This window comes from Mobula hypostoma, chromosome X1 (genome assembly GCF_963921235.1).
Source record: "Mobula hypostoma chromosome X1, sMobHyp1.1, whole genome shotgun sequence".
Taxonomy (NCBI): Eukaryota; Metazoa; Chordata; class Chondrichthyes; order Myliobatiformes; family Myliobatidae; genus Mobula; species Mobula hypostoma.
In genome coordinates, this window is record NC_086128.1 from 21185896 (window position 1) to 21211679 (window position 25784).

General features: G+C 38.3%; 1 protein-coding gene, 1 long non-coding RNA gene and 1 other non-coding gene across 6 annotated transcripts in view; 2 read left to right on the plus strand and 1 right to left on the minus strand.

Annotated features, from left to right (window-relative positions):
* Positions 1–25784, minus strand: part of LOC134340616 (collagen alpha-1(II) chain) — a 90085-nt gene that overhangs the window by 62972 nt on the left and 1329 nt on the right. Inside the window, exons 2-18 of one of the 3 annotated variants that reach the window (XM_063038062.1) lie at positions 23607–23816; positions 22230–22246; positions 19787–19819; positions 19360–19392; positions 19203–19256; positions 18816–18917; positions 16501–16578; positions 11018–11062; positions 10818–10871; positions 10300–10353; positions 10146–10199; positions 8947–9000; positions 8695–8748; positions 5195–5239; positions 4916–4969; positions 4358–4402; positions 3418–3471 (exon numbers count right to left, since the gene is read on the minus strand). In XM_063038062.1, the coding sequence (XP_062894132.1) occupies positions 3418–3471; positions 4358–4402; positions 4916–4969; positions 5195–5239; positions 8695–8748; positions 8947–9000; positions 10146–10199; positions 10300–10353; positions 10818–10871; positions 11018–11062; positions 16501–16578; positions 18816–18917; positions 19203–19256; positions 19360–19392; positions 19787–19819; positions 22230–22246; positions 23607–23816 (1040 nt within the window). Of the gene's footprint in view, positions 1–3417; positions 3472–4357; positions 4403–4915; positions 4970–5194; positions 5240–8694; positions 8749–8946; positions 9001–10145; positions 10200–10299; positions 10354–10817; positions 10872–11017; positions 11063–16500; positions 16579–18815; positions 18918–19202; positions 19257–19359; positions 19393–19786; positions 19820–22229; positions 22247–23606; positions 23820–25784 lie in introns of all 3 variants that reach the window. The other 2 variants (XM_063038061.1, XM_063038063.1) reach the window with 2 other exon arrangements.
* LOC134340617 (uncharacterized) lies at positions 82–9811 on the plus strand. Of its 2 annotated transcripts, none has more exons than XR_010016598.1 (4): positions 82–221; positions 4350–4417; positions 4906–5028; positions 9412–9811. It is a non-coding gene; the product is annotated as an uncharacterized LOC134340617 (long non-coding RNA). The 2 variants fall into 2 exon arrangements; XR_010016597.1 differs by having other exon boundaries at positions 4918–5028.
* Positions 8213–8294, plus strand: trnas-cga (transfer RNA serine (anticodon CGA)). The gene has a single exon. It is a non-coding gene; the product is annotated as a tRNA-Ser (tRNA).

Here is a 25784-nt window from a genome sequence, read left to right on the forward strand (position 1 = left end):
CTGCATCACCACAAGTTGTAAGTCATGGTTGAGGATAATAAACTATTTTATTTATTCATTCATAGAAAGGGGACTTTGTTAGCAGAGCTGCCATTATTGTCCATCATTACTTTCCTCTGAATCTGAGAAGGCAGTTAAGAGTCAACCAGATTCATAAGTCTGGAAACACAGAGAGGTTAGATAGGGTAAGGATCGCAGATTTCCTCCTCTCAAAGGCACAGGTAAACCAGATTGATTTTTCCAACAATCTAGTAGTTTTGAGGTTAGTTATTTGCTTTTTCTATTAAATTGTAAATTTTAAAGAATTACTTGCATTGAAATTCAAGCACTCTTGGTGAGCTTTGAACTCATTTCTGAGTGTCCAGAATTCAAGTTGCTTTTCCAGTGGTGTTGGTGTGGGATATGTCCAAAAATGCAGATATAGTTGTCTCCTATGGTTTTGGATACTGCCAGTGACTTATGTATCATAATGTTCAGTTGTGCTTGTATGCAATGTGCCCAATATTTTGGGTTAAGCTGTTCCCGGTGGAATTGGCATACAGTACATTGAATGATTTGGATGAGGCGGTGCCAGTAGATTGGGTTCTGGAACACTTCCAGTTCTGAGCATGGCTATGTGTTGTTCTATATGAAGTGTTCCAAGTATTTTGGTGTAGCTTTTCCGAGCAGTTTTGATATGGACCATGCACTCACTCATATTAAAATAGAAAAAATTCATCAATTTGGGTATGGCTGAGCTCAGTAGTATGACTATGAAGTATATCCAGTAATCTGGGAAAAGGTTCTGATGAAAATTAATAAAAGATCATGACCATTGGTAAACTCTCAATGCAAGCATTTTAAGGAAATACTAAAAATCTCAGAAATTTAAGGACATATAAGGCAGAGAAAGGATTTACAGAGCTTGCTAAATAAATACATAAAGGAGAACATATTAATGGGAAAATATTAAGAACAATTTTAAGGAGCAGCAAAGGACTATTAAATATTAGAGGGATGTATTTTTTTTCATAATTCAGTTTCACCTATATGCCTTCCAATCCAGTCCCATGGTTCTTCCCTCTAAAAGGGTTGTTGATTTATTTTTGTAACTTTGAATCCTTTGATTAGATCATTTTAAAGTCTTCTCTTTCCTAAAGAAAATTATTCAAACTTGCCTAACCTTTCTTCACAATTTAAATGCCTGATACTGAAATAGTTTTTATTGATGGTAGTTAATGCCTCTTTGCAGTGTATTAAAGGCAATGTTGTTTGGTTACATCATCTAAACTACACACAGTGTAATTACAGAGTTCTCACTGGTAACTTTACAAAGCAACAATGCATCTGTCAAGCTTCAGTTGGAAGAAGTCATAAACACCCACATGAAGTGTGAACACAGCAGTCGTTCAAAGAGCAATCAGCTGGGTGTTCAGGAACATTGAATCAAATCAAGTGGGTGGTTGGTTAATGCTGATATCAAATCTAACATTAGAGCAATACGAATGCTGAATTTAAGACACAATCACTGGGATGATGGATGAACAGTACTTTGAACAAGTTAGGATTCAGGCAGCAGAGTGTTGGTTAACCTAATGTGTAAAGGATAGAACAAAGAAGTGTGCCATGAGTGCATTAGTCCAAGAGCTCATAAGGCTTGGGGTGTGTTTCAGGAGAAGGTGTGCTGAGGTGGGACACACCAGATGACGTCTCAGGGTGGAAATAAGCATTTTTTTAAGTGATTGTGCTGATGTAAGATCATCTTGAGGTCAAATTTGTCAGCAAGGTTGTGTCTAATTCAGTTTCAGACAGATAACAATGAGAATAGGGAGTCAGTATGGGTATGGAATAGTTTGTGATAGATATTCTAAAGCAGCAACACAACCCGCATCTGGTGGCTTTGTGGATACTAAATGCAAAACGCACTGCCATAGCTGACTCCTTAGCAATGTGCCTTTGCATGTTTTGAATTGTAGGAGAGTAATAGCTGAGTGCAAGGTCATTAACGCTATCTAGCTACCTCGCTTTGTCAGCAAAACATAATGGAACTATTATTTGTAATTAACTTTGTGTTGAAACAATGGGACAAAGGTTATAAATGCATATTATACAATGAGACGTTCTCTTCACTCTTCCTTATCCTGTCTTTTGTCTTGCTTTTAATAACATTCCCCGTTACATAAACTTGTTTCATCTCAGCAGTATGAAGTGAATGATGAGACATCTCACAATGTGTATTTTAATACAGTTTTCTTAACTTTGCTGTGTCAGGATGAGTGGAAGGAGGGGCATTTGGTGGAAGTGGAATGGCACAGGATTATATCCCTTTTGTCCATTTAAATCTATTGTGCCATCTCTGACTTTTATTATTTGCTTCCATTCTCCCTCTCAATATGCCCAGGTATCTATAAAACTGGTTGAGCTTTCTGTGCTATAAATCAACTCACTTGCCTTTTGACAATGTATGCTCACTTGTGCCTCAAATGTCAAAAGCATCTTATTTTTGCTGGAGCTTTATTTTGAGCTTTACACAAGTTCCTTGCACACAGCACCAATAATTTTATCTAACTAGATAATTTTGTGAGGAATATTTCTAAGAGCATTTTAAATAGCGGCTACTTTAGCATGATACATTTTAAGACGTGATGTTATCTATAGACAAGACAGAGAAAAAGGCAAGGCAGGGATTTTGTTCAAGTTAAACAAAATAGGACATTTCTGTACATATATAACCTTGATCACTGGCCCAGGTTAAAAGATAATGGATAAGTTATCTGATGGAAAAATACCATCTTGTTTCAGGCTTGAGTGTTTGATCAGCCTTTCAATGTAACAGCTTCTTCAAAGTCTTTCAAACAGCATGGGGGTTTAAAACCTTTAAGTCCAGGCCCAGTCAAGTATTCCAAATGCCTATCCTGCAGGTGGATGTAAGTAAATCTCACTTGTCAATGCAAATCTCCTACCTCATGCCTTACTGTCCCCTGAGTGTCATGAACTGGAGAAAGAATGTTGCCTGTGGCCTCAAATTCTTTCTGTGCAGCTCTTAGTGACTTCCCAGCTCAAAGGCTTGCTTTATTTAATCAGCTTGTGGCTCACAGAACCTGGAATTCCTGCCCTTTGGTTATCCTGCCAAACCTCCCTCTCTCCCTCTCTCCCTCTCTCTCTCTCTCTTTCTCTCTCTCTCTCTCTTTCTCTCTGTCTCTCTGTCTCTTTTTCTGTGTCTCTCTCTCTCTCTCTCTCTCTCTCTCTCTCATTCTTTCTCTGTTCTGAACCAGAAAACAGAGGGCGGGTGCAGGGAAAGAAGGGAAAGAAGGGGCCCCGACAAATTTTTGTATTCAGACCAACTCTCACAGAGGAATGTCATTAGTGCTGCTGTCTATTCAGGGTGTCAGCAGTAATTAATAGGTTGAGCGATTACCTCCTGCTGCCTCCACTCACCTTAGATCCTGGAGCACCTGGGAAACCGGGAGACCCAGCAGGACCTACTGGACCCTGAAGGGAAAAGACATGGGAATCAGTTACAAAACAGAGACAAAAATACATCGTCTGAATAGAATTAGCAATAGTAAGAAACAACACAAAAATAATTGTTCCCTTATCTTTAGCGATCCAAAGGTAAATGGACGCCATTGGATTTGAATGCTCCAGTTTAGAGAAACTGGAGTTGGGGGCAGGGTGATGGAGAGGGGAGAGCTAATATAAAATTCTTCATTTTTAACCTATTCATTTCTGGAGTGCTCTACTTTATTGTTTGAGCTGAGTAAAACTTCTATTACATATTGTATTGTCATGACTGAAACTTAACAATTAAACAAATAATTTGATACTAACAATAGAAAGTTTCACCTTTATGAAAGAAAGTTGGTAAAATTGCCTAGATAATAATTTTAGTAAACAGTACAAAACAGTATCTGTACTTGGTTAAATTGTTGACTATAGCAGACGCTGGACATGTATCTATTGGAGTTCAGGAAAATAAAGCGGGCTGCCCCCTGAAGGATGTTGATAGGGTAGATAACAAAGAGGATGTTTCCTCTTATGTGAGAATCTAGAACTAGGGGTCACTGTTTACAAACAAATGACCACCAATTTAAACCAGAAATTAGGCATTTTTTTGTATTTCAGAACGTCATGAATCTTTGAAACTCTCTTAAAGGGTGGTGGATGCAGAGCCTTTGATACTTTTTTTGAGGAGGAGTGGATAGATTTTTATTAAGTAAGTGAATGAAAGGTTGCCATGTTACAAAAGAATGCAGAGTCGAGGTTAAAGTCACATCAGTTCATGATCTTATTAAACAGTGGAAGAGGCTTGAGGTATTGAATGGATTACTCCTACTTCTAATTATCATGTTCCTATATCCATATCTAAGATACTCACAGGAGGACCAGCTGGACCAGGCAGACCATCATTGCCACGTGCTCCCTGTGAAACAAAAAGGTAGGGTCAACATTACAGATCGGTTTTGATGCAAGAGCACATTGGTGAATTATTTTAAAGTCCAAAATAGTTGTAAAATTTAAAAGATTTGATTAAGTATGAAATAAAAGTAGCTATCATTTCTATCAACTGTGAAAGAATGGAGATAATTCCTGTGTTTACTACGTTAAATTGTAACTACCAAATTTTACACAATTTAACCTAACATGCTTGAGCTGGCTTTTTCAAACAGCTCTCCTCTTATTCCCATTCAACTGGCCTTTCCTCATCTGACCTCCTTCCCTTACCCTGTTCTATATATGGACTTTCCCCTTAGTTCTGCTCCCTTGTTTCTTCTCCTTCTTGGGTCTACTATGGTTTCAAAACAGGGTAATATGTTTGGACAGATTTAAACCTATGAGTATGAAATTTGTGACATGTACTGATTGATGTAAACTATGCATACTGTGTGAATTGGACTTTATGGTCCAGTATTTATATTCATATAGTTGTACTTACAGCTGAACCAGGTGCCCCAGGACGACCTCTCTCACCAGGTAGACCACGTGGACCCTGTCAAGAAAAGAAAGCATCTTCTTTGAGTTCTACAGTTAACATTTCCTGCTAGTAAAGTAAGTGACGCTGTTTTAATGTTGGTGCAATTTATGACATTTTTATACAATAAAAATTAGTATTTGGAGTTATCACAATAAATCTTGCCAGAAGTTTAAAATGAGTTGCCTTATGGTTTTATATAATAAAAATATTCCTGCGGTTAAAAGGAAAACAGGCACTTACCATGGGACCAGGAGATCCGTTCTCCCCTGGAGCACCAGCTTCACCCTGTATGGAGAAAGGTTATTAATTTCAGAATGGTTAATGGTAATAATGTGGCTAAAAACAGAATATTAAGCATCATTCAAAAATGTTGATCCCATTATTACAGGAGTGGATGCCTGACATTAAGCACAAAATTGGCACTACTTAATTTATGATTTCTACTTTCATCCCAATATGATTCTCATGATAGATAAATCCAACCCACCATACCTCACACTTGAACTAGTTCTTCAAAATGAAACTAGTTATGATCCACTCCTCTTCTTACTTGTTCTGGAGCACCATCCTTTTTGCCACTCAAGATGCACCAACTTCACTCACTATATGGCTCCAACAATCTTGGAAAGCCCATCTCAAGTGTTTTATAAGTTATGTTAGTTAATAAAGCATAATTAGCTTCAGGGACAGAGATTTTTCAGACTAGTATAGTTAATTAATCTGAAAGCAATTACTTTTTCCAGTCTGCACAATACCTTTGGTTTTGTACTACAGATTAAATGGGTGACATTTATGGTCACCCTTGATTTTTGTGTACTACCATTAATTCATGACTCTGAAGCACTTAGGTCTGAGATCATTTAAATTGAAGTACATAGTTTTCCTTTTATGTGTATAAAAGTCATTTTATGAATGTTTTTATGAATAGTTGTGCTAGAACTTATATCCACTGGGAATCTGGGCTGGGCACTTTAAGGTATAACTTCCTTTTGTGCTGCTGATCCTTGTATGACATCATTTGTGCATATGATGACATCATCAATGTGCACACCAATCTCTGTCTTACAAGCAGAAGTTGGAACAATAATGTGTAATGCGTGTCTCATTTTTTTGCTCCAGTAAAACAAGCAGCAAGTCAGAAAGGAGACATCAATTAATGAGTCCATTTAGGACCTTTATATATTGCTGTCTGCATCTGCCTACAGAGTTTTTAGTTGTCTGTTGATTTCACATATCATTGTTGGGTCTCACAATACATATTGCAGCTCTCTTTAAGTGATGAACCCGGGGCACCATGGTTTGGGGCTACTTACAGCATAGAGCAGGATAATGCACTTTGTTAAAAGGAAAAATAGTGCAGACTATTATCTAAATGGGGTGAAGGTTCAAACATCAGAGGTGTAGATGGACTTAGGAGTCCTTGTGCAAGACTCCCAGAAGATTAAATTACAGGATGAGTCTGTGGTAAAGAAGGCAAATTAAATGTTGGCATTTATTTCAAAGGGAATAGAATATAAAAGCAAGGAGATAATGCTGAGCCTTTATAAGACACTAGTCAGGCCACACTTGGAGTATTGCCAACAGTTTTGGGCCCCATATCTCAGAGAGGATGTATCGTCATTAGAGAGAGTCCAGAGGAGGTTCTCGAGGATGATTCCAGGAATAAAGGGGTTAATATATGAGGAGCGTTTGACAGCTTTGGGCCTGTACTCACTGGAATTTAGAAAAATGTGTGAGGATCTCATTGAAATAGGGTTGCCAGGACATCCCGTATATTGGGCTAAATTGGTTTGTCCCATACGGGACTGTCCTTGTCCGGTATTTCCCCCGCTAAGGTAGAGCGTTCCTACGAAACTGTTTATAAACGGAAATGGCGTAAAGCGAAGCAGCTTTATATGGGAAAAATTTTTGAGCATTCCCAGACCCAAAAAATAACCTATCAAATCATACCAGATAACACATAAAACCTAAAATAACACTAACATATAGTAAAAGCAGGAATGAATACACAGCCTATATAAAGTAGAAATAATGTAGGTACGGTGTAGTTTCACTTAATAGAATCTGGAAGATTAAATCAAGACTGATTTGTAGAAAAAAATCAGCATGTACACGCATGCGGACGTCACATATGTGCACATCACGCATGTGCACAGAGGTGCCCGCGCAAGGCTTCATGGTCATGGTAGTCTTTCTCAGGGTAAACACAAGTGTCCGGTATTTGACTGCTACCTTTGTCCCTTATTTGGGAGTGAGAAAGTTGGCAACCCTACATTGAAACCTACCGAATGTTGAAAGGTCTAGATAAGGTGGATATGGAGAGAATATTTCCTATGGTGGGGGTATCCAGAACTAGAGGGCACAGCCCTCAAAATTGAGAGGCGACCCTTTAGAACAGAGGTAAGGAGGAATTTTTTTTAGCTATGGAGTAGTAAATTTGTGGAATACTCTGCCACAGACTGTGGTGGAGGCCAAGTCCGTGGGTATATTTAAAGCGGAAGTAGATTATTTCCTGATTGGTCAGAGCATCAAAGAATATAGTGAGAAGGCAGGTGTATGGGGTTGAGTGGTATCTGGGATCTGCCATGATGGAATGGGCTGAACAGCCTAATTCTGCTCCTATGTCTTATGGTCTTATGGTCTAAGGCTTGATCTATGCTGACTATTGGGGTAGGGCATGGTGAAGCTCCTGGGTGGAGAGGGGAAGGAAGAGAATGCTACATGCACTGAAGTCAAATCTGATTTCTATGGAGTCTATTAGTTTAGACTTTAGTGCACTGACTCATGTCTCAAGATTCTGAGTGGCAAATAACAAACAGCAGCTATAAAATTCTCGGGCCGCTGGAATTAGGAACTGTTCAGATTGTACTTCATTGCAGGAATCTGGTGAAAACTACCTCAACAATGTTTAAAAAGTAAATTTCCCTAGTTTCAGAATTCTTGGAGTCCTCTGGGTGTTCAGGCTAAAGGCGTGACTGACTATTGAGTACACTAAATAAGGGTGACACTCAGTTTCTAAGCTGAATTCCTTTCGGGTGTCCACCTGAGAGAAATGTTGCAATGATGCATGCTTCACTTGCTGCGAGCAGTGGAAAACTATGCCCACTGCTAAAGTGACCAGTGGGCCGACACAGACTAGATCAGAACACACTGACATAATTTAATAGTGATATATCCCACAAAGGGATATTCAGTCACAAGCCTATCCTGGAATAAAACATTACATCATAGGCTTATTCCAGACTGGGAATAATATCAGTCACAATGGCCGAGTGGTTAAGGCGTTGGACTCGAAATCCAATGGGAACTCCTTGCACAGGTTTGAATCCTGTTTGTGACGAGGCATTGATTTAGTTTAAGCATAAACTGCCACAATTGACATTTGGCTCATGTTTCACTAAACTACTAGATATACATCTGCTGAACCATATATTTCATATTGTCCTATCTCAGAGTTTTTTTTAACACTTGTTACTCCATATACAAAACGGCCAGAATCAAACATATTTATATATAGTAAGATCCATCCCATATTTGACCTGCCCTATCCAAAAATGGCACATTTCTGTACCAGCCTGCAATTTCTGCAATCAGCTCTGTCTCAAACAGGCTCATTCTGAGCAGGCCTATTGAGTGTGGAACATCTTAGCTCAGAAAAGAATTCGAGAAGATACAGGCTTCAGAATACCAAATCTGACAGTAGAGTTACACTTCAATGAAATACTGTGTATTTTCTGTACCTTTGCACCTACGGCACCGGTTTCACCCTTTGCACCATCGAGACCTGAGTAACCCTGTAGGGTACAATAATAAAATAACATATATAAGTCAAAATTATTTTTATTTAATGTAATAAAAGTAGTAATATATCTGGCTTTGAAACATAGGTTTTTACTTAATTGATTATTGATTTTGTAAAAAAAAGATATTAACATATTACATCCTTAGCATTTTCGGATCTCCCAACTAGCAATGATGACTGAGGTACTGACCCTGTGACCTTTGACTCCTGGAAGACCTGGAGTTCCTGGGAAACCACGAGCACCCTGGTAAAATAAACAAGAAAAGTAAACGGTCAGGTAGAAGTTCAGCAAATTAAAGCTATTCATTATGGAAATCAGTTTGTTTGGACACTTAATATTCCCTGTTGTAATGTTTTTTAATAAGAAGGAAACTAATTTTCAGAGCATAAAATAATTGATTCATTTTGGAACAAAATATTCTCAATACTAATTTTTATTTATGATTAATATATGAAACAGCTTGGCCTAATAATGCCCTTTGGTAACACTAAGACCTAAACAGAATGCTTCATGCTTAGTATACTGGTTTAGTAGCCAAAAGATTCTTGCCTATACTGAATGTTATGTGCTAAGTATATACAACATGATATGCCTTCATGTAAACAATGCACTGGAGGTATTGGATAACTACTCATGTGAATGCTTTTTATTTAGAGACACAGCATGGAGAAGGCCCTTCCAGCCCAATGAGCAGCCCAGCAACCCACCACATTTAATCCCAGTCTAATCACAGGACAATTTATAATGACGAATTAACCTACTAACCGGTATGTCTTTGGACTGTGGGAGGAAACCAGAGCATCCCGAAGAAACACACGCACTTATGGGAAGGGCATATGGGCTCCTTACAGATGACATCAGAATTGAACTCTGAACCCTGACACCCCGAGCTGTAATAGTGTCATGCTAACCACTATGCTACCATGGCACCTCAATACTGGCCTGTCTTAAGATATAGTATGAGTACTGTAATATTGCTTTGTAAATTATTAGCATACCTAGGCATGTAGTAACTAAGATGACTTTAATGAGATTTTGAAATATGAAATAAAGATATAACTGGGAATGAAAAATACACATTGGAGACAGTAAATGGGAAAGAAATGTTTGCCTAGATAATAGAGGAAGGAGAAAAATAGCTCAACCATTGGGGTCAGTACTTTCAGTGGAATTAGCACAATTTGAAGAGCTCTAGTTAGATACTACGGTTACTTTAGTTTTCCTAGATTCCAGAAATGGATCAGCCTTGACTCACTTGAATTTCTAGTTCTTGTGCATCATTTTATGATGTCTATCTGGATACTATCACACGGACAAGCACACCTGTGAGCTGGTTTAGTGCAGAGATATCTGCTCAGTTTGAAATTTAGATCACAATTCCACTGTACCTGTGGTCCTGGGGGTCCACGTTCACCTGATTTTCCGGGTTTGCCAGACTCACCCTGTGGGATAAATTGAATCACATTGTTAGTCCTCCTGCGCGAAACCATGAAGAGCTGTCCAAATCAAATGAAAAATCTGACAATTAAATCAAATGCATACATCATCACCAGGTTTACCAGAAGGTCCGGGAGGACCACGGGGACCCATTGGACCCTGTAATAAAGAAACAGTCATTTACAAGAGGGAATCACATAAAGACATTAACCTAGGACCAAGACATGACAACTCCCTGCCCCACCTCCCAAATGATAAAGATCACATGCAAACTCAATCAACAGCCAAAGATATATTTAACATATGTAAATTTACTATTCCACTCATTTCCCATTATTAACTACAGATCCCCAACAGATATTCCCATTACACTACCCATTTCCCATGGCATGGAATTTTGCAGAGATCTTCCAAGCCTGTATTGCCTAGTTGCTCATGGGACAACATTTCAGAGTTCTCAGCAGACACAACAGATATTTTTTCCTTGGAGATAAGTTATTACACTTCAAATTACAAAGTTATCCCATAGTAAGGAGGCAGTTACTTCCCCTTTTACTTAAGCACATTCCTTCTTAAATCTGAAAAAAAAAACTGATCCAATCAATGTTATCTGGGATACTTACAGCAGCACCAGATTCACCAGGTTCTCCAGGAGGTCCTTGGAAACCTTGAGGACCCTGTCAACATAATAAACCCATTAGTGACAAATATCATGAGAACTAAAATGCAATATATTTTAAATCTAATTCCTTCGAAGTAGTCCCATTCTTAATTTGGCAATTATACACTTACTACAAAATAGGGTCAGAACATCAATACTTACGGGAGCACCTGTGGGTCCTGGGGGTCCTCGGGGTCCCATGGGGCCCTGCAAGTGAAAGGCAGAATTAGTTAATAAAGACATAAGTCCATAATTTTGCATAATATACAGTGCCACACACTATATTATATGCTATTATAGTTGCACTACTCTGGAAAGAACAGAAGGGATGGTGAAACTCATCCTTGATTCAATGACCTTAATGCATGATGTATTAACATTTGTTCATTGATAGCTGCTTCTGAAATTTGTTTCATACAGGATGAATTCCCACCTGCGCGCTATAGTGTGTATTTGAGTGTCAAGCTCATATGGTATGAAAACCATTTTAACCATGTTTCAGAGATTACTGGTGTTCTTCTAACAGGATAACTTTAGTGAAATTGTAAGTTCCTAAACATCATTCGATTTCAAACACTAACGACAGATTATAAAGAGGATGCTATCATAACAGAAAATGGTAAAAAGTCACAATGGCATCACTGGCATGAACGCTAAAGTAGGGCAAGAGAGGTCTGCAAATGTGATACAGACTGGCAATGCTGAGGGAGGTTACATACATGAAAAGAACACAAAGTACAAAAATTACTGAAAGCATTCCTGAGGCAGACTACAAATTAACAACAGTTGAGTACAACAGCTCCAGTTACAACAGAAACAAAATAGAGCTCAGGAATGTCAGCAAAAACATGGCTTTGTTAAGGATTAACACCAATGTCTTAAAAAGGATCACACAAAGAGGAATGTTGTGGGACTAAAGCACAGACTGAGGAATTTAAAAAGGATACAGAAAGAAAAAATCCTGGGGCAACTAGGAATAGTGCTTGAATCAAAATAGTTTAAAAGGCATAATTAGGTCAGGATGTAGTAAAGGTATATAAGGTGAAACAAAGAAGACACTCAAAGAGAGTCAGGTAAATATGCCTGTATACTAACAGAAATATTTCATGATGCATACAAAGTGCTACGAACAAAATTATTCAATTCTCTCAAGGGACAAATTTTATTTCTGGACTTTGGCAAGTCCCACCAATAAAATCAAGAATATGGTTACAAGACTTCAGGCTAATCTAGAAAGGATGAAAAAGAAACTAGGCACGTTGGTAGTAGAAGTAAAAGGAGGCATTGTATAACTACAATCCCATGACTCAGGTGAGACATGATGATCCTCATCCACTGACCACTGTGGGATTTGCTTATCTCTCACTGAGGGTCACCACTCTAACTGTATCCATCAATCTCACTGGGACAGTATTAATCTTTGACTCATAAATCAAAGGGGCACTGTTGCAACTCTCTCCCATGATACCAGTGAAACTTTGCTAGTCTCTATCTTATGGTACTGGTGGCTCTATCCCATGACCTTAAGGGATAATCATTGCTTACCGATATCCCATGATCTCATTGGCACACAGATAATACCTTTCCTATGACATCAGTGGGACACTGTTGAACCTAATTCCATGATCTCTGTTCTATGATCCCAGAGGGATTCTTGATGATTCTTATCCCATGATCCCAGTGGGAGACATGATCCTTGTCCCATGATGTCTGTGGGACACATTTAATCTCTATCCCATATTCACATGGGACACTGATAATCCTTGTCTAATGTTCTATCAGATTTAGTAAAACCTTATCCCACAATCCTGGAGGAACATGATTGATTCTTATCCCATGATTCCTTTGGGATATTGTTGAACTCAAGCCGATATTTTGAGTGACTTAATGATTGCAGTGAGGTACAGCTGATTCGAATGGCATGTTCCTAGAGGAGGGTTGCAAATCCCTGCTCATAATCTCAGGAAGACACTGCTGGCCATTATGTAATTGTTGCAGTGAGACACTGGTGATTCCTATCACTCAGAGGACAGTGCCACAGCAGGTGCCTCCCAGCTCCAGAGACCTGCATTCAATCCTGACCTCCAGTACTGTCTGTGTGGAGTTTGCATGTTCTCCCTGTGAATGGGTGGGTTTCCCCTGGATGCTTCAGTTTCCTCCCACATCCTAAAGGTGTGTGGGTTGGTAGGACGGCCGCTGTAACTAACCTAGTGTAAGTGAATGACAGGAAAATCAGAGCATGTAAGAGAGACTAAGTTTTGGGTAAATAGCTGAGGGAATGGGATTGGTGGAATTCCCTGAGAGCCAGCAAGACTTTAATGGGTTGAATGGCCTCCTTCTATGACATATTAATCCTAATGAACCACAGCTGATCTCTATCCCTTGACTCCTGTGGGACATTGCTGATCATTGCTATATGACCTTGTGAGACACTGTTCTTCCTATTTTGATATCCTAGTGGGATACTGTTGATCCCAATCTCATGACTCCAGTGGGACATAAAGATCCCCATCCTGAGGTGCCAGAAATAAATTGTTAGGTATGATCCTAGTGCAATTTAGCTGATCTCTTTAGTGAAAATCTCCCTATTTCAATTTCTCAGTAGGATATTGCCCATCCCTGTCCCGTAATCCCACTAGTACTTTGCGGATCCCTATCTCATGATCCCAGTGGAGCATTCATTACCTCTATCTCATGATTGCTGTGGGACATAGGTGACTCATGTGACCCTAGTAGAACCCTGCTGAATCCTCCCCATGATAATAAGGTAACAGTGATACACCATATCCACAATCCCAGTGGAATATTGCTCAGGCCTATTTCATCATTGCAATGGAACATTCTTGATCTCCATCCTATAACCCCAATAGTACAATGCTTATTTGTATCCTTTCAGAACAGTGGTACTTTTCGGATCTCCAACCCATGATTCCAGTGGAACAATGTTCATCCTTATTCTCTGACACTAGTAGGACACCATTCCAACCCAATCCCATGATCCTAGCAGCACACTGGTGAACCACGTCCATGATCTCGGAGGCATATCATTAATCTCTTTGCAAGGTCACAGTGCTCCTTACTTGTCTCTTTCCCATCCATGCAGTGTGGCATTACTGATCCACACCCTATGATTCTAAGGGACATCAGTGAACATGGCTAAGTAAACTCAGTCAGACATTGCTTATCCTATTCAATGATCCCAGCAAGATAATACTGAATCCTATCCCAGGATGCCAATGGGTCATTGTTGCTTCCTACCCCACAATTCTAATGGGAGTTTAATGGAAAACTATTTTCCTATCCTATCAATCCCAATGGGACACCTTTGATTTGTATCCCAATTTGTATTACTAATACCTAGTCCAGAATTGGAGTGGGACAACCTTGATCTCTATCCCATGATCCTAGTGGAAAATCACTGATCCCAGTTGGACTTTGCTGATCCTTTTCCCATGGTACCAATGGAGAAGCACTGATCCCTATGATATTATCTGAGAGGGTCATTGCTGATGACTATTCTATGATTCCAGTGAGACATAACTGAATCCTAGTCCATGATCCCAGTCAGTTATTAGCAATCCCTACCTTGAGGTTGTAGTGAGACACCACCTAGCTCTATCTCATCATCTCGGTGGGAAATGTGTCCCTTTATTATGATTCCAGTGGACATTGATCTCTATTCCATGATCTCAATGGAATATTGTTAATTCCTATCGTCAAAATGGGATACCATGATCCCAGTACAACATTAATCCTGGTCTCTGAATGCATTAGAATAGCATTAAATCTGAGCCAGTGATTCCAGTAGGATATTGCTGTGAATCCTATCCCAAGATCACATGGGTCTTTGTGATCTCTATACCATAATCCCATCGACACATTGCTCATCCTTTTCCCCTGATCCCTGTGGAAAGTTCCTGTAATCCCATCCTCGATTATCATGGAGCATTGCTGTAACTCCATCTTGGATCCCCATCCCTCTGCTAAAGAAATTAGCTTACTGAAATTATCCTATTCTAAGAATATTTTTACAAGTTGGAATGATAAATAATGACAAATAGTAGTTGCGTAGCCAAACAATACAATCACTGGGAAAACTAAGGATCAGAATAAGCATATCTAGATATGCCGGCAATAACAAAATTTAGTTCGGATTGGATTAAGCAATGTAAGAGTCAATTGATAACCTGGATTTGATTGTGTTAAATATATCCTGAATTGTTTTTAATGGGCAGACTGGAGAAATTTGTTGGAATCAAATTCAGTGGAAAACCAAAATGTCTTTGAATCTTAAGCTGTACTGAAGGCCCCCCCCCAAAACTTCGAGTTTATTGAACTGTTTGAAAATAGATCTAGTAGACAGAATACATAGATATATAACAGTTTCATAACATAAGATAGGAGAAGTAATGGTGACATTCAGCAAAACATACAAATTCCAAAAGAGGCATTTGAACTTTAGTGTAACTTTAAGATGAATAAATGGCCTATTATTTCTATTATTGTTAAGTATTTACACCTCTGCTTTCCACTCAAATTTATTTACATGTTGCTGAATGTAAAATCTGCCCGAAGTCAGCACAATAAGGAATTTTTTTAAAAACTGAGTAAGCTGATTTTGAATAGGTGAAAATTATTTTAAAGCCAATGCAGAACCATTTACCAGTACACATTGCCATACATTTATTAGCAACTTAATAAGTTAAGAAAAACTTCTAAAATGCACCCAAAATATGGATGAAATTTAAAACCCTCTTTGAAGGCCTGTAAATGTCACAATTAGCTGAAACTTGCAACGGTAATTAATATAATCTAGGATTAAACTACTTTTGTGCTGGTGTTAGCATTTAGCATAATTTTTTTTACATCTAGGTGAAAATTCTACTGAAACTTCACTTGCTCAAAGCATGTATCTCTCGTGTGTCATATGTACTTATGACACAGGAGGCCATTTGGCCCATTGAATCAATGCTGACTGTCAGAGCAATCCCATCAAGAATATCTCCCCACTTATTTTGAATTTAATTTTTCAATCCTTTGCTGATTTTGGGTGAGTTGTGCTGAAAGTAGTCAGCGTAATCAAGTAGAAACTGAACCTTATATGTGGCCAAAAGCACTGCAGCGGATATGAAAATTAAAGCTTCTGTGATGTAAGGTGACAGAATGCGTTTGAGCTTTGAATACAGATAGAAATCGGAAAATAGTTGCACAAGGAACCTGTGACTGGGTCTGTCAATTGGCGCAGGAAGCTGCACGTCTTAGTATAATGAGTAACCACAGGGTAAACTGTTTGATACTGCCCGGAAAAATAAAAGGCAATAAATTTGGGTAACAAAATAAACAGGGGTAAAAAAGTGGATGCAAAATATGTGCATAAACCAGCAGGATGAGAAGGCAAAGAAATGGATCTATCTATCTCTATAAATAGGAATTGATGGATGCACACAAAATAGGTACTAGTTTAACATTGCATATACCATCTCATTATGTAGCTGGATTTGGATACCTAGCCTTATATGCACGGAAATATTAATTGTTTTATTAAAACCTACTTATTTCATTACAATCAAAAGAGACCAGAGGTATCTGATGAATACAATTTTGACACTCCTTGAATATTGCTAGGAGGTAAATGCCTTTCTTACCATTGGTCCTTGCATAACACCCATTTGAGCACCTCCTGCTTTCTCATCAAACCCTGGCGCTATCTGAGAAGCAAAGTTCTGTTGAAGTAAAACAAAATTCACATTAGTTAGATGGCTGTGCTTCATCACCTTAAAATGATTATCTTATGCAGAAACACCAGAGTGAAAAATCTTAAACTTTAGGTCCACATGCATAACATCACAGCAATGTTGCAAAATCTCAACTCATTGTTTGGGGGTATTTATCAGGGAAATAGTGAATCTAGTGAATTTGCATTTTATTCTTTAGCCACAGGGAATCTGGCTTCCAACCTGGACAGTTGAGACCAAGTCTCCCACTCTGTGTTGGGTCTGATATAATATACATTGTGTAGTTCCAATCATTTTTTAGTGCATGTGAGGCTAGTTTGCAAAATAATCCCTAAAATGGTGGAAATTGGCATTCATGCCACACAAAGTGGGGAGTGAGAAACTGAGGCTGAGGCACTTCGTCAGGCAGAACAGAGGAAGGTGTTCATTTTATTTACAAAAGAAGAGTTAACATACATTAAGTGGAAGTAGAGAGGATGTTTCCAGTGGTGGGGAGTCTAGGACCAGAGAACACACCTCAAAATAGAGGGACGTCCATTTAGAACGAAGATGGGAAAGAATTTCTGAGTGGAGAATGTGAGGAATTCATTGCCACAGGTGGCTGTGGAGGCCAAGTCATTGGGTATATTTAAGGCCGAGGTTGATAGATTCTGGATTAGTCAGGGCATGAAGGGATACGAGGAGAAGGCAGGAGATTGGGGCTGAGAGGGAAATTGGATCAGCCATGATGAAATGGCAAAACAGATTCGATGGGCCAAATGGCCTAATTCTGCTCCTATATCAGATGGTCTCAATTATATCACGTCAGTTACATAATGAGAAAACCATCTCTTCTGTTATTGTGCCCTTACCCCAGCCACTCATCAATTTGTAGTTTATTTTATGAGTCAAGTACACCATCAACACTAGGGTGTCACTTTCGAAGTTTGTGTCATACGGAGAAAATTTGAAACATTTCTCTCACAATAACAATCTTGCCATTAGACAGATTTTTAAAAAAATCTTGTGTGTTTTCTTAACATTGGTAATTCATTGTATACTAAGTATTTTGAGACTTTGCTAACAAGTCTGAGATAAATGGAAATTTGTCTTTTGGATTCTTTCTTTAACATCTAACATTTTTAAGCTGGCTGATTCAATTGTCAAAATAGCTCATTTTTCAGATAATTAATGGAAGAAAAGAATCTGTTCACATCTCCCATTTCTATTTCTGTTGTCTCTTTATAAAGCTGTTACAGGCTCAACTAATTCATATTTCACTAATTTCATTACTCTTAATCTTATGAGTGGAAAGTCCCTATCGTATGTACTGTGTAGACTTCTAAAACTGAGCATTTGGAGCTGATACTCCAGTATCCCAGTATGAGAAATTGTTTAATCTTGTTAAGGAAAAACACCCGCGGCCAAAAAAAGTTAGGTCTACAGTTAAAAAAAGGCAACACTTATTAGGAAATACTCCTAATGTTTCCATTTTGACAACTTCAGTTTGAAATAAAATGACCCGTCATGATTGAAAGAGATTGGGAGGTTAAGAACCTGAAAAGAAGATGCATTCAACTGACAGATTCAGATCTATAGCTCAGAATTTTACATTAGGCTTGTGATGCACTTATGGGTAAATGCATTTCATCAGCTGAAAATGAACGGCTCTGGTTCTATTCCTTGGCTGTGCTGAGTTAGTTCATCTTAGCTTGCAAATAAATTCCTAATGGTCTCATTGTCCTTGGGATACATTAATGGAAACATTCAGTCAAATAATTATCTGTTGATTCCAGTTGGGGAGTCTGTATGTGGATGAGTGTGGAATGGCTTGAATTTGATTCCTCCAACAAGACAAATAAATTCCTAAAATAAAGTTGTGGTATGCAGGCACAAAGTGCAGAAGTTCTACCATTTAAAGGTGGAACAGATTTGATAGAAAACCTGGGCTTTGGCTCTCTTTTTTCCTTTACATGTTCATGGAGTGCTGAGGCAGCTTCACACCCACAAAAAACTGGATGTAACACTGGACAATAGAGAATCACAAAGCCCCAAATTGGACTCAATGGATGTGTCCATTTTATCTTAATTTGTTTTCTAATTAAAATACAAATTTTAAATATTAAAGAGAGAGGACATATAGAATGCTTAAATGCATCTGTGATATAAATTGGACCAGAGCAGCAGAGGGACTGTGCTGCACATTGAAGAACAGGTTAACTTCTTATTGGTTGAGGAGTACTTACTCCGCCAAAGTCAGACATGCCAGATGTTCCAGGTGGGCCAGGTGGTCCAGGGTTGCCAGGTGTTCCAGGGTCTCCATCTCTACCACGGGGACCAGGTGCACCCTAAAATCAGGTAAAAATACCTCCAGATTAGAAAAGAAAATGAAAATGATGCATAGGACTACAGAAGATATATCAGAATGTGCTATTATTTAGAGAAGTGCTTTCTTTATATTTTTATTTTGAGATAATGTTAGAGATTATTTAGCCTTAACGTCCACTTGGTGGTGCTGATAATCTTAGAGACTTCCTTTTGCTGAATCGTGCTGCACTCCAAATAGCATTAGATACTGAATTTATCAAAGTTATTATATTACATAAAACTAGTTAAAAAGAAAATTCACTCACTGTTTCACCCTTTGCTCCACGTAATCCCCTTATTCCCTGTTCTCCAGCTGGTCCCTAAGGAAGAAACAAAGAAGAATAATTAAGAGATTCAAAATGCCTCTTAAAACTCCAATAGTTGACATTAAATTTTGAAGGAGTCTTTAAATATGACACTCACTTGTGGGCCTGGAGGTCCTCTTGGTCCTACAACCTGGAAAATAGAAAGGAAAAAAAAATCAAGATTTGCAATCATCAATCTTACTCGATTAATAATTCAGAAAGGTTGCAAATCTTGTTAAGTAAATAATAACAATTAACATTTGAGTTGTTCAAAATAGTTAAGTGTTATCATTAATTATTATTTAGATCAATCTGATGGTTATTCAGAGATATTGGGTGAAGTCTTCAATGCTTTCATGTAAATCTTTTTAGTTCATGTCTTGATCTTATAAATTCTGCAGCAAATAATTTAAAAAAACATATACAACCATTTCCTTCAGATTGAGTTAATGCAACAGCTAGTGTGGTAAAAGAGTGTGATCCAGAGTAAATCAGAGAAATTAATAGAATTTTCAATAATACTTAAAAACATGCATTTAACTTACATCTTTGATGTCCCCTGGTTCACCTTTCTGCCCCTAAAAATAATTTAGGAAAATAGAAAAGATCTGAAATAATAGCGTAAAATGCCGGAAATACTCCATAAAAGGAGTGAATGTTTCAACCTGAAATGTTATTTCTTTTTTTCTCTCTTCCTGGATCTGCTGAATATTTTATTATTTTGTTTCTAATAAAGCTCATTTCATTGAGTTAATGTGTATTTTAGTGCAGAATTTACATGTTCATGCATTGTACAATTTTCCATTTTAATCTATTTCCAAGAACACATAATTTTTTGCATTAATTACACAATAGCTGGAACACATTACTGGTACTATGGCAGCTATTTTAAGAACAGGTGGCAGAAAGGGGTAGGGTTATTGAAGCTTTCTTCAGGAGTTTTTGGAATGGGTATGCCTCTTCCTTTTGAGAAATACATTGAGAGCAGTGTCAATAGTTGTATGTAAGACAAAAACCGCGTATGTAAAACAGCAGCAATTGGACTCAAGGGAATTCTACGCAAGGTACTATCTTGTGACTAAACTAAGTTCAGGGCTATTATGTGCTCAGAATAGGGGAACTGACATTATTGAGGACTGTGTTAGAGAGTGTAATAAGGACAGGATCAATGACTGCACCTGAGCAAGGTCAAAAATGGTACTAGGAGCAATGTTATTGAAAGAGTTGAGACATTCTCATTCACAATACAGGACCATGACCAATGGAAAGGGAAAATACACTTCAACAGGACGAGGTCAATGACAATGGGCAGTAAAGGTGATTCATTTAACTCTCAACACAAATCAGTGTCTAAGGTTATTATAAGAAAATTGAGACTCCTCAGGGCAGAGTAAATGGTGCAATGCATGAAAAGCACAGGAACACTCCTTAGGGCAGTGTCAACAGCCATATTCAGATCAATATTAGTAAAAGCAGTCAAGATAGGGTAAGACTTTGAGGCAGGTTGAGATCATTGACAGTCATCAAGGCAAAGTTGGTAACCATGGTCAGAGCAAGAATATAATGAATACTTTGGGTAGGTCAGTGCATGTAGAAAGGGCAGGGGCAGTGAGTGTAGAGAGAGCAGGGTCAGTATTGAGAGAGTAGGGGCAGTGAGTGTAGAGAGAACAGGGACAGTGAATGTGGTCAGGGCAGGGGGACAAGTGTCATGAGGGCAAGGTCCATGGATGTGGTCAGGGCAGGGTCAGTGGGTGTTTTCGAGGCAGGATCAGTGAACATATTCAGGGCAGGATCGTGAATGTAGTCAGCGCAGTATTGCTATTATCAAGAAATGGCACAGAACAGCACAGTGGCACTGCTAGTAGAGCTCCTGTCTCATAGCTCCAGAGACCCAGGCTCCAGCCTGACCTCTGATGCTGTGTGTGGACTTTGCTGTGACAATTTGGGCCTACCTCAGGTTCTCCGGTTTCCTCTCGTATCTCAAAGATTGGTAGGTTAGTTGACCATTGTGAATTTGTCCTAGAGTTTAGGTGAGTGGTAGAGTTTGTGGTGGGGATGTTAATGGGAACATGGGACTATAAGTTACAGGAAAAATTTGACTGGCAGAATTATTTATGACAGTATCACTAATTTTACTTCTTGCAAGGTCAATCATTTAATAATTGCAAGATCAATAGAAGTAGGAAGTTATGCTAAAGACTGCATTCTGAGAAAAGTTTGTGGCCTTCCTTGGGTTAGGACTGATAGCCGTAGTGTGCAAAAGATTGGTGACATTCCTCAGGTTAGGTTCAATCAAAGTTAGTTAATGACTTTACTCAGGTGTGGATCAATATTGTCTCAGTATTTCTACCCAGGCTTGTGCTAGGGACTTTTTTGGCCCATTGTCAAGGACTGTTCTCAGGTAAGTGTAAGATGTTCTGCTGGAATTGTATTACACATGAATGTTCACTTGTTCAAAAAGTTGTTTGAAAAGCAATGAAATGAGTTAATGAGCATCATTACTGTATACTGTACTGACTCCTGTGGCTGCTTTCTGATTTTGCTTCAAGACAATATCATAGTCTGTCCTTTGCATTGCACTTCACCAGAGGCAAATACCAGTCAGTCAGTTAACATTTCACCCATACTCTTTCCAGTTTTGTGTAATAAACTTACTGCTCACCCTTCATACTAAGTAGCAATCACTATAAATTTGTCAATCAACAATGATTAAAGTTCTTCTGCACTGAACCAGAAAGGATTTCATTTAGGATCCAAAGTGCAAATATATTCACTTCTATAGGTTCAGGTTGTGGTATCAGTACTAAGGACTTCGTTCATTAAATCATTCGCTCTCGATCATATTCCTATATGCCTGGCCTGGGTAACAAAGCTGTGCTTTAGGGTGATGCAACAGGATGTTACTTTGATTCTACAGTTAAAATTCACTCTTGTACATTTGATGCTTAAGTCAATCTAAACATGAGGTTATTAATAGTGAGATCTTACCTTCAAACCTCTTGTATCTGTGTATGACGGGGAAAGAAAAAAAATTAAATAGTATCTTTAATCAGAGCTCTTTTGATACTTACATAATGTGCCATTCACAGGCTGACAGGTACTACCCTAGCTAAGTGGGAGGTATTTATAAAAACCCAGCCTTGTTTTCCGTTAAAGGTGAGAGGCAATGCCATGCACAGAGGGTGTGTCCTTGCATTTGAGGTATGACTGCAATATCTGCCTATCCAGATAAGAAATATTTATCTCTGCAAACATCAGATCAACGTCTGTTTAGTATGCATAATTCAATGCAATAAAACAGCAAACATAAATCAGAATGTCAAAATATCTGCTAGCAAAATGACCTGTTAAATGCAAATTATCAAGTAATGATTAATCCTTGAGCAGAGTTTATTTATTTAATAGGGAAAAAGCTTCTAAAAGTCAGCATTTTTAGCAGAACAAGATTGCTTTGTTGGCATTAAGGCTTGACTAGATGATAAGCATAATTAAGAATCTATCTTTAAACATTTGCAGCAAATAGTTCTTTACAAAAAAAAAGGTATAATCTGATTCAAAAGAATCCTATACTTCACTTTTGCTTCTTTTATTCACAGGTGCAAACAGTAAGGAATGTTCAGAGTTGTGCCTGAATTTGTCTTATTTGGTACAGGTGACCAACAGTATGCAACTCATCTGGGGGAAAGTGGAAGAACACCTGCACATTTGGCATTTATACATAGAGATTTGTGATTTCCACACACATATATATAGAAGCAAGATCCCTCATTTTAAGCTTGTGGCCAATTGAAGTTATGGTGTATTTTACAGCTACACCGATTGAATCATGGGAATTGTTGATGTTAATCTCGGGTGCAGCTATTTGCATATTCACATGCTACAATAATTGAGATCTGCATATTTATTCTGCTGAGTTCAGGTATTCTATGTTTGGTGCTTTGGTAGTCATATTTCAGATATAGCTGCAATTTGCTGGAATTGGCTTTTGAAAAAGTAAAGCGTGACTGTTGGATCTGGCTTCCTTTGAAACATGGCTTTTATTTGAGGACTGCGTTCTGTGGGCATACATGGGGCATTGATAGACAGCAATTGGAGAAATTGGGTTAATTGCAAAATTATCTTTTTCTAAATACCCTATATTGATCAGGGATATCTTTCAAAACTCAGACCTTCTTGAACTTACTGCAGCAGTGAATAAAAACACAACAAAATAGAAAGTACAAGAAAAATACAGATTTCACCTTTTTGCCTAAAAACATAGCAGCCACTAATGGACAAATCTTTCCAGGGGGACCCTGGCAGTTGTGTCCATAAATGGGAAATTTACGGTAATTTATTTATGTAGGAATAAAATAAATAAATTACGATCGATGGGAGGAGCTCGGTCGTTCTGACAGACAGGGCAGCATTCTCCAAAAGGAATCTCAGGATTAACACAATCCTTAAGGTCTTCGCAGATTATCTCGTCGCAGAGGATAACCCCATTGTCACAGACACAGATACTACAAGGCTCGGGTTTCCACACATCTTTGTCAAAATATGTATGCCCTTCTTGAGTGCACTTCACTTGCAGGTCTTCTGTAAGTGAATGACGGACGGGGAGGAGAAAAGATAAATAGAACACATAGTAAAACATTTACCAGTTTCTGCACACCTCTGCTGGATTTAAATATTTATTTGTAAAACAACTTCTCGTTGAATGCTAATTATTTTGGAACCGAACAATATTTAAGACATAGCTAAAATGTCAACATAGTTAAAATGTTTGAAAATACATAACAAATATCGTATATAAATGTCTGTATTTGATGATAAATTATCTTAATTAGAAGTTTAAAAAACTGAATTTATTGTCTAAATGTACACACAATTTAAATTCTTTCAATATGATGAAAATAGCTTCAAGAAAGTGCGCACAATTACCACCAGATGGCCCCATTGAATTACTCTCCCCTGTCCCCACAACACCTAACACGAACAATCAAATCGCGGTGTAAAACGGGTTTTACAATTACGCTGTTGAAACCACTACATTTATTTCGATATTCTCGTTACAAAGCTCGACTGCTAATTGACGTGCGATTGAGCAGTGTGTTTTTTATATATTGTGAATGAAACTAAGAACGGGATCTTAGGCATATAAGAATACTAAACGTGGATATATGAATATGCAAAACGGTTTAAAATTAGTAACAATGCCTTTCAAGCCGTAATGCATCAATATTCGAAACATGTCAATGTAAGGTAGTAATTGCCGTCCAGGCATGACAGAGGTTCTCCTCTTAGTGTATCTCAATTAATCGTTTTGAATTCGGTTCACTCCCATGTGTGAGCCCGCTAGACCCTCAGACTGAATGAATAGATTTCATTCTCAATTGACACAGAGTTGCCGAATCACAGTTTACTGTCGGGACCAGTTTAAATAAATAATAAGGAGACTGCAATCAATCCAACACACACACACACACAACTCCCAGTCTCTCCTAGGCAAACAACAGCCACAAAAGCATCATTCATAACCTGCTCACATCCAGATTTTGTTTGCATTCCAATGCATATCTTAAATGCAGTCCAACTGCCAGAAACAAATAACCGAATTTATAGTACCTTACGTTGAAATTATTTCCAAATATTTGCACTTAATATGAATATATATGAAAAATAATGAGCAACTTTAATGTACTGTCCACTTCCAAAACAGTGGAAAGTTTTCTTGCACAAATTACAAGCTCACTTTCAGAAGGTTTGGTTCAGGGGCCCCGAAGTGTACCGAGGTGTGGTTAGTTTGCAAACTTTCACACGACAAGACTTTCTATATTACTGTTTACCAGCTCCGCTTTTCTGAAGTGTTCCTTGTATTCCTGGGCTGAAGAGACAGAAGTTTGGTAACTAATTGGTGTTTTCTCGCCACGCTATAATATAAAGAGCTTTTAAAAGAGGGGATAGTCTTTTATGTATTTCCAAATCCATCTGAACTGCAATTCTAATTCATTTTGAGAATCAAATTTACAAAGATTTGTTTTCTTTCCCTGCTTTCAAATTAGCTTCACTTCTGCTTACAAATTGAAGTCTCTAATCTTACAACCAAGGATCAGACGCATTGCATCCGGCTCATCCTGGCCAGGTGTTTAAAACTTTCAGAGGTATCAGAGATAGATGTTTGGAGCCCTCGGGGCGCTGGTTGGTTGTAAAACGACACTGACTGCCTTCGCCCGAAGTGCGAACCGACGGGGCAGAAAGACAGACCGTATCAAGTAACATAGAAACCCGTCCTTTCTTGTTAATTTTTTTATTACAAAATACTGGACTTTTTACTGCCGTTGCCGAGTTTAGACAAATGCATTTAACTTCAAAATACATGTGGGATTCGTCTAAATTCTGCGATAGATACAGAATCAGGTTAAAGGAAGTAGCAAATGGAATAAAACATAAATTTATGACTTTAGCTACTATTCGTGGCTAAAATATTGGTGAATTGAGTTGAATTAAACAACTCCAATGTGGAATGTGAATATTTTCCTCGATTATGCTCAAGCGGGTCCA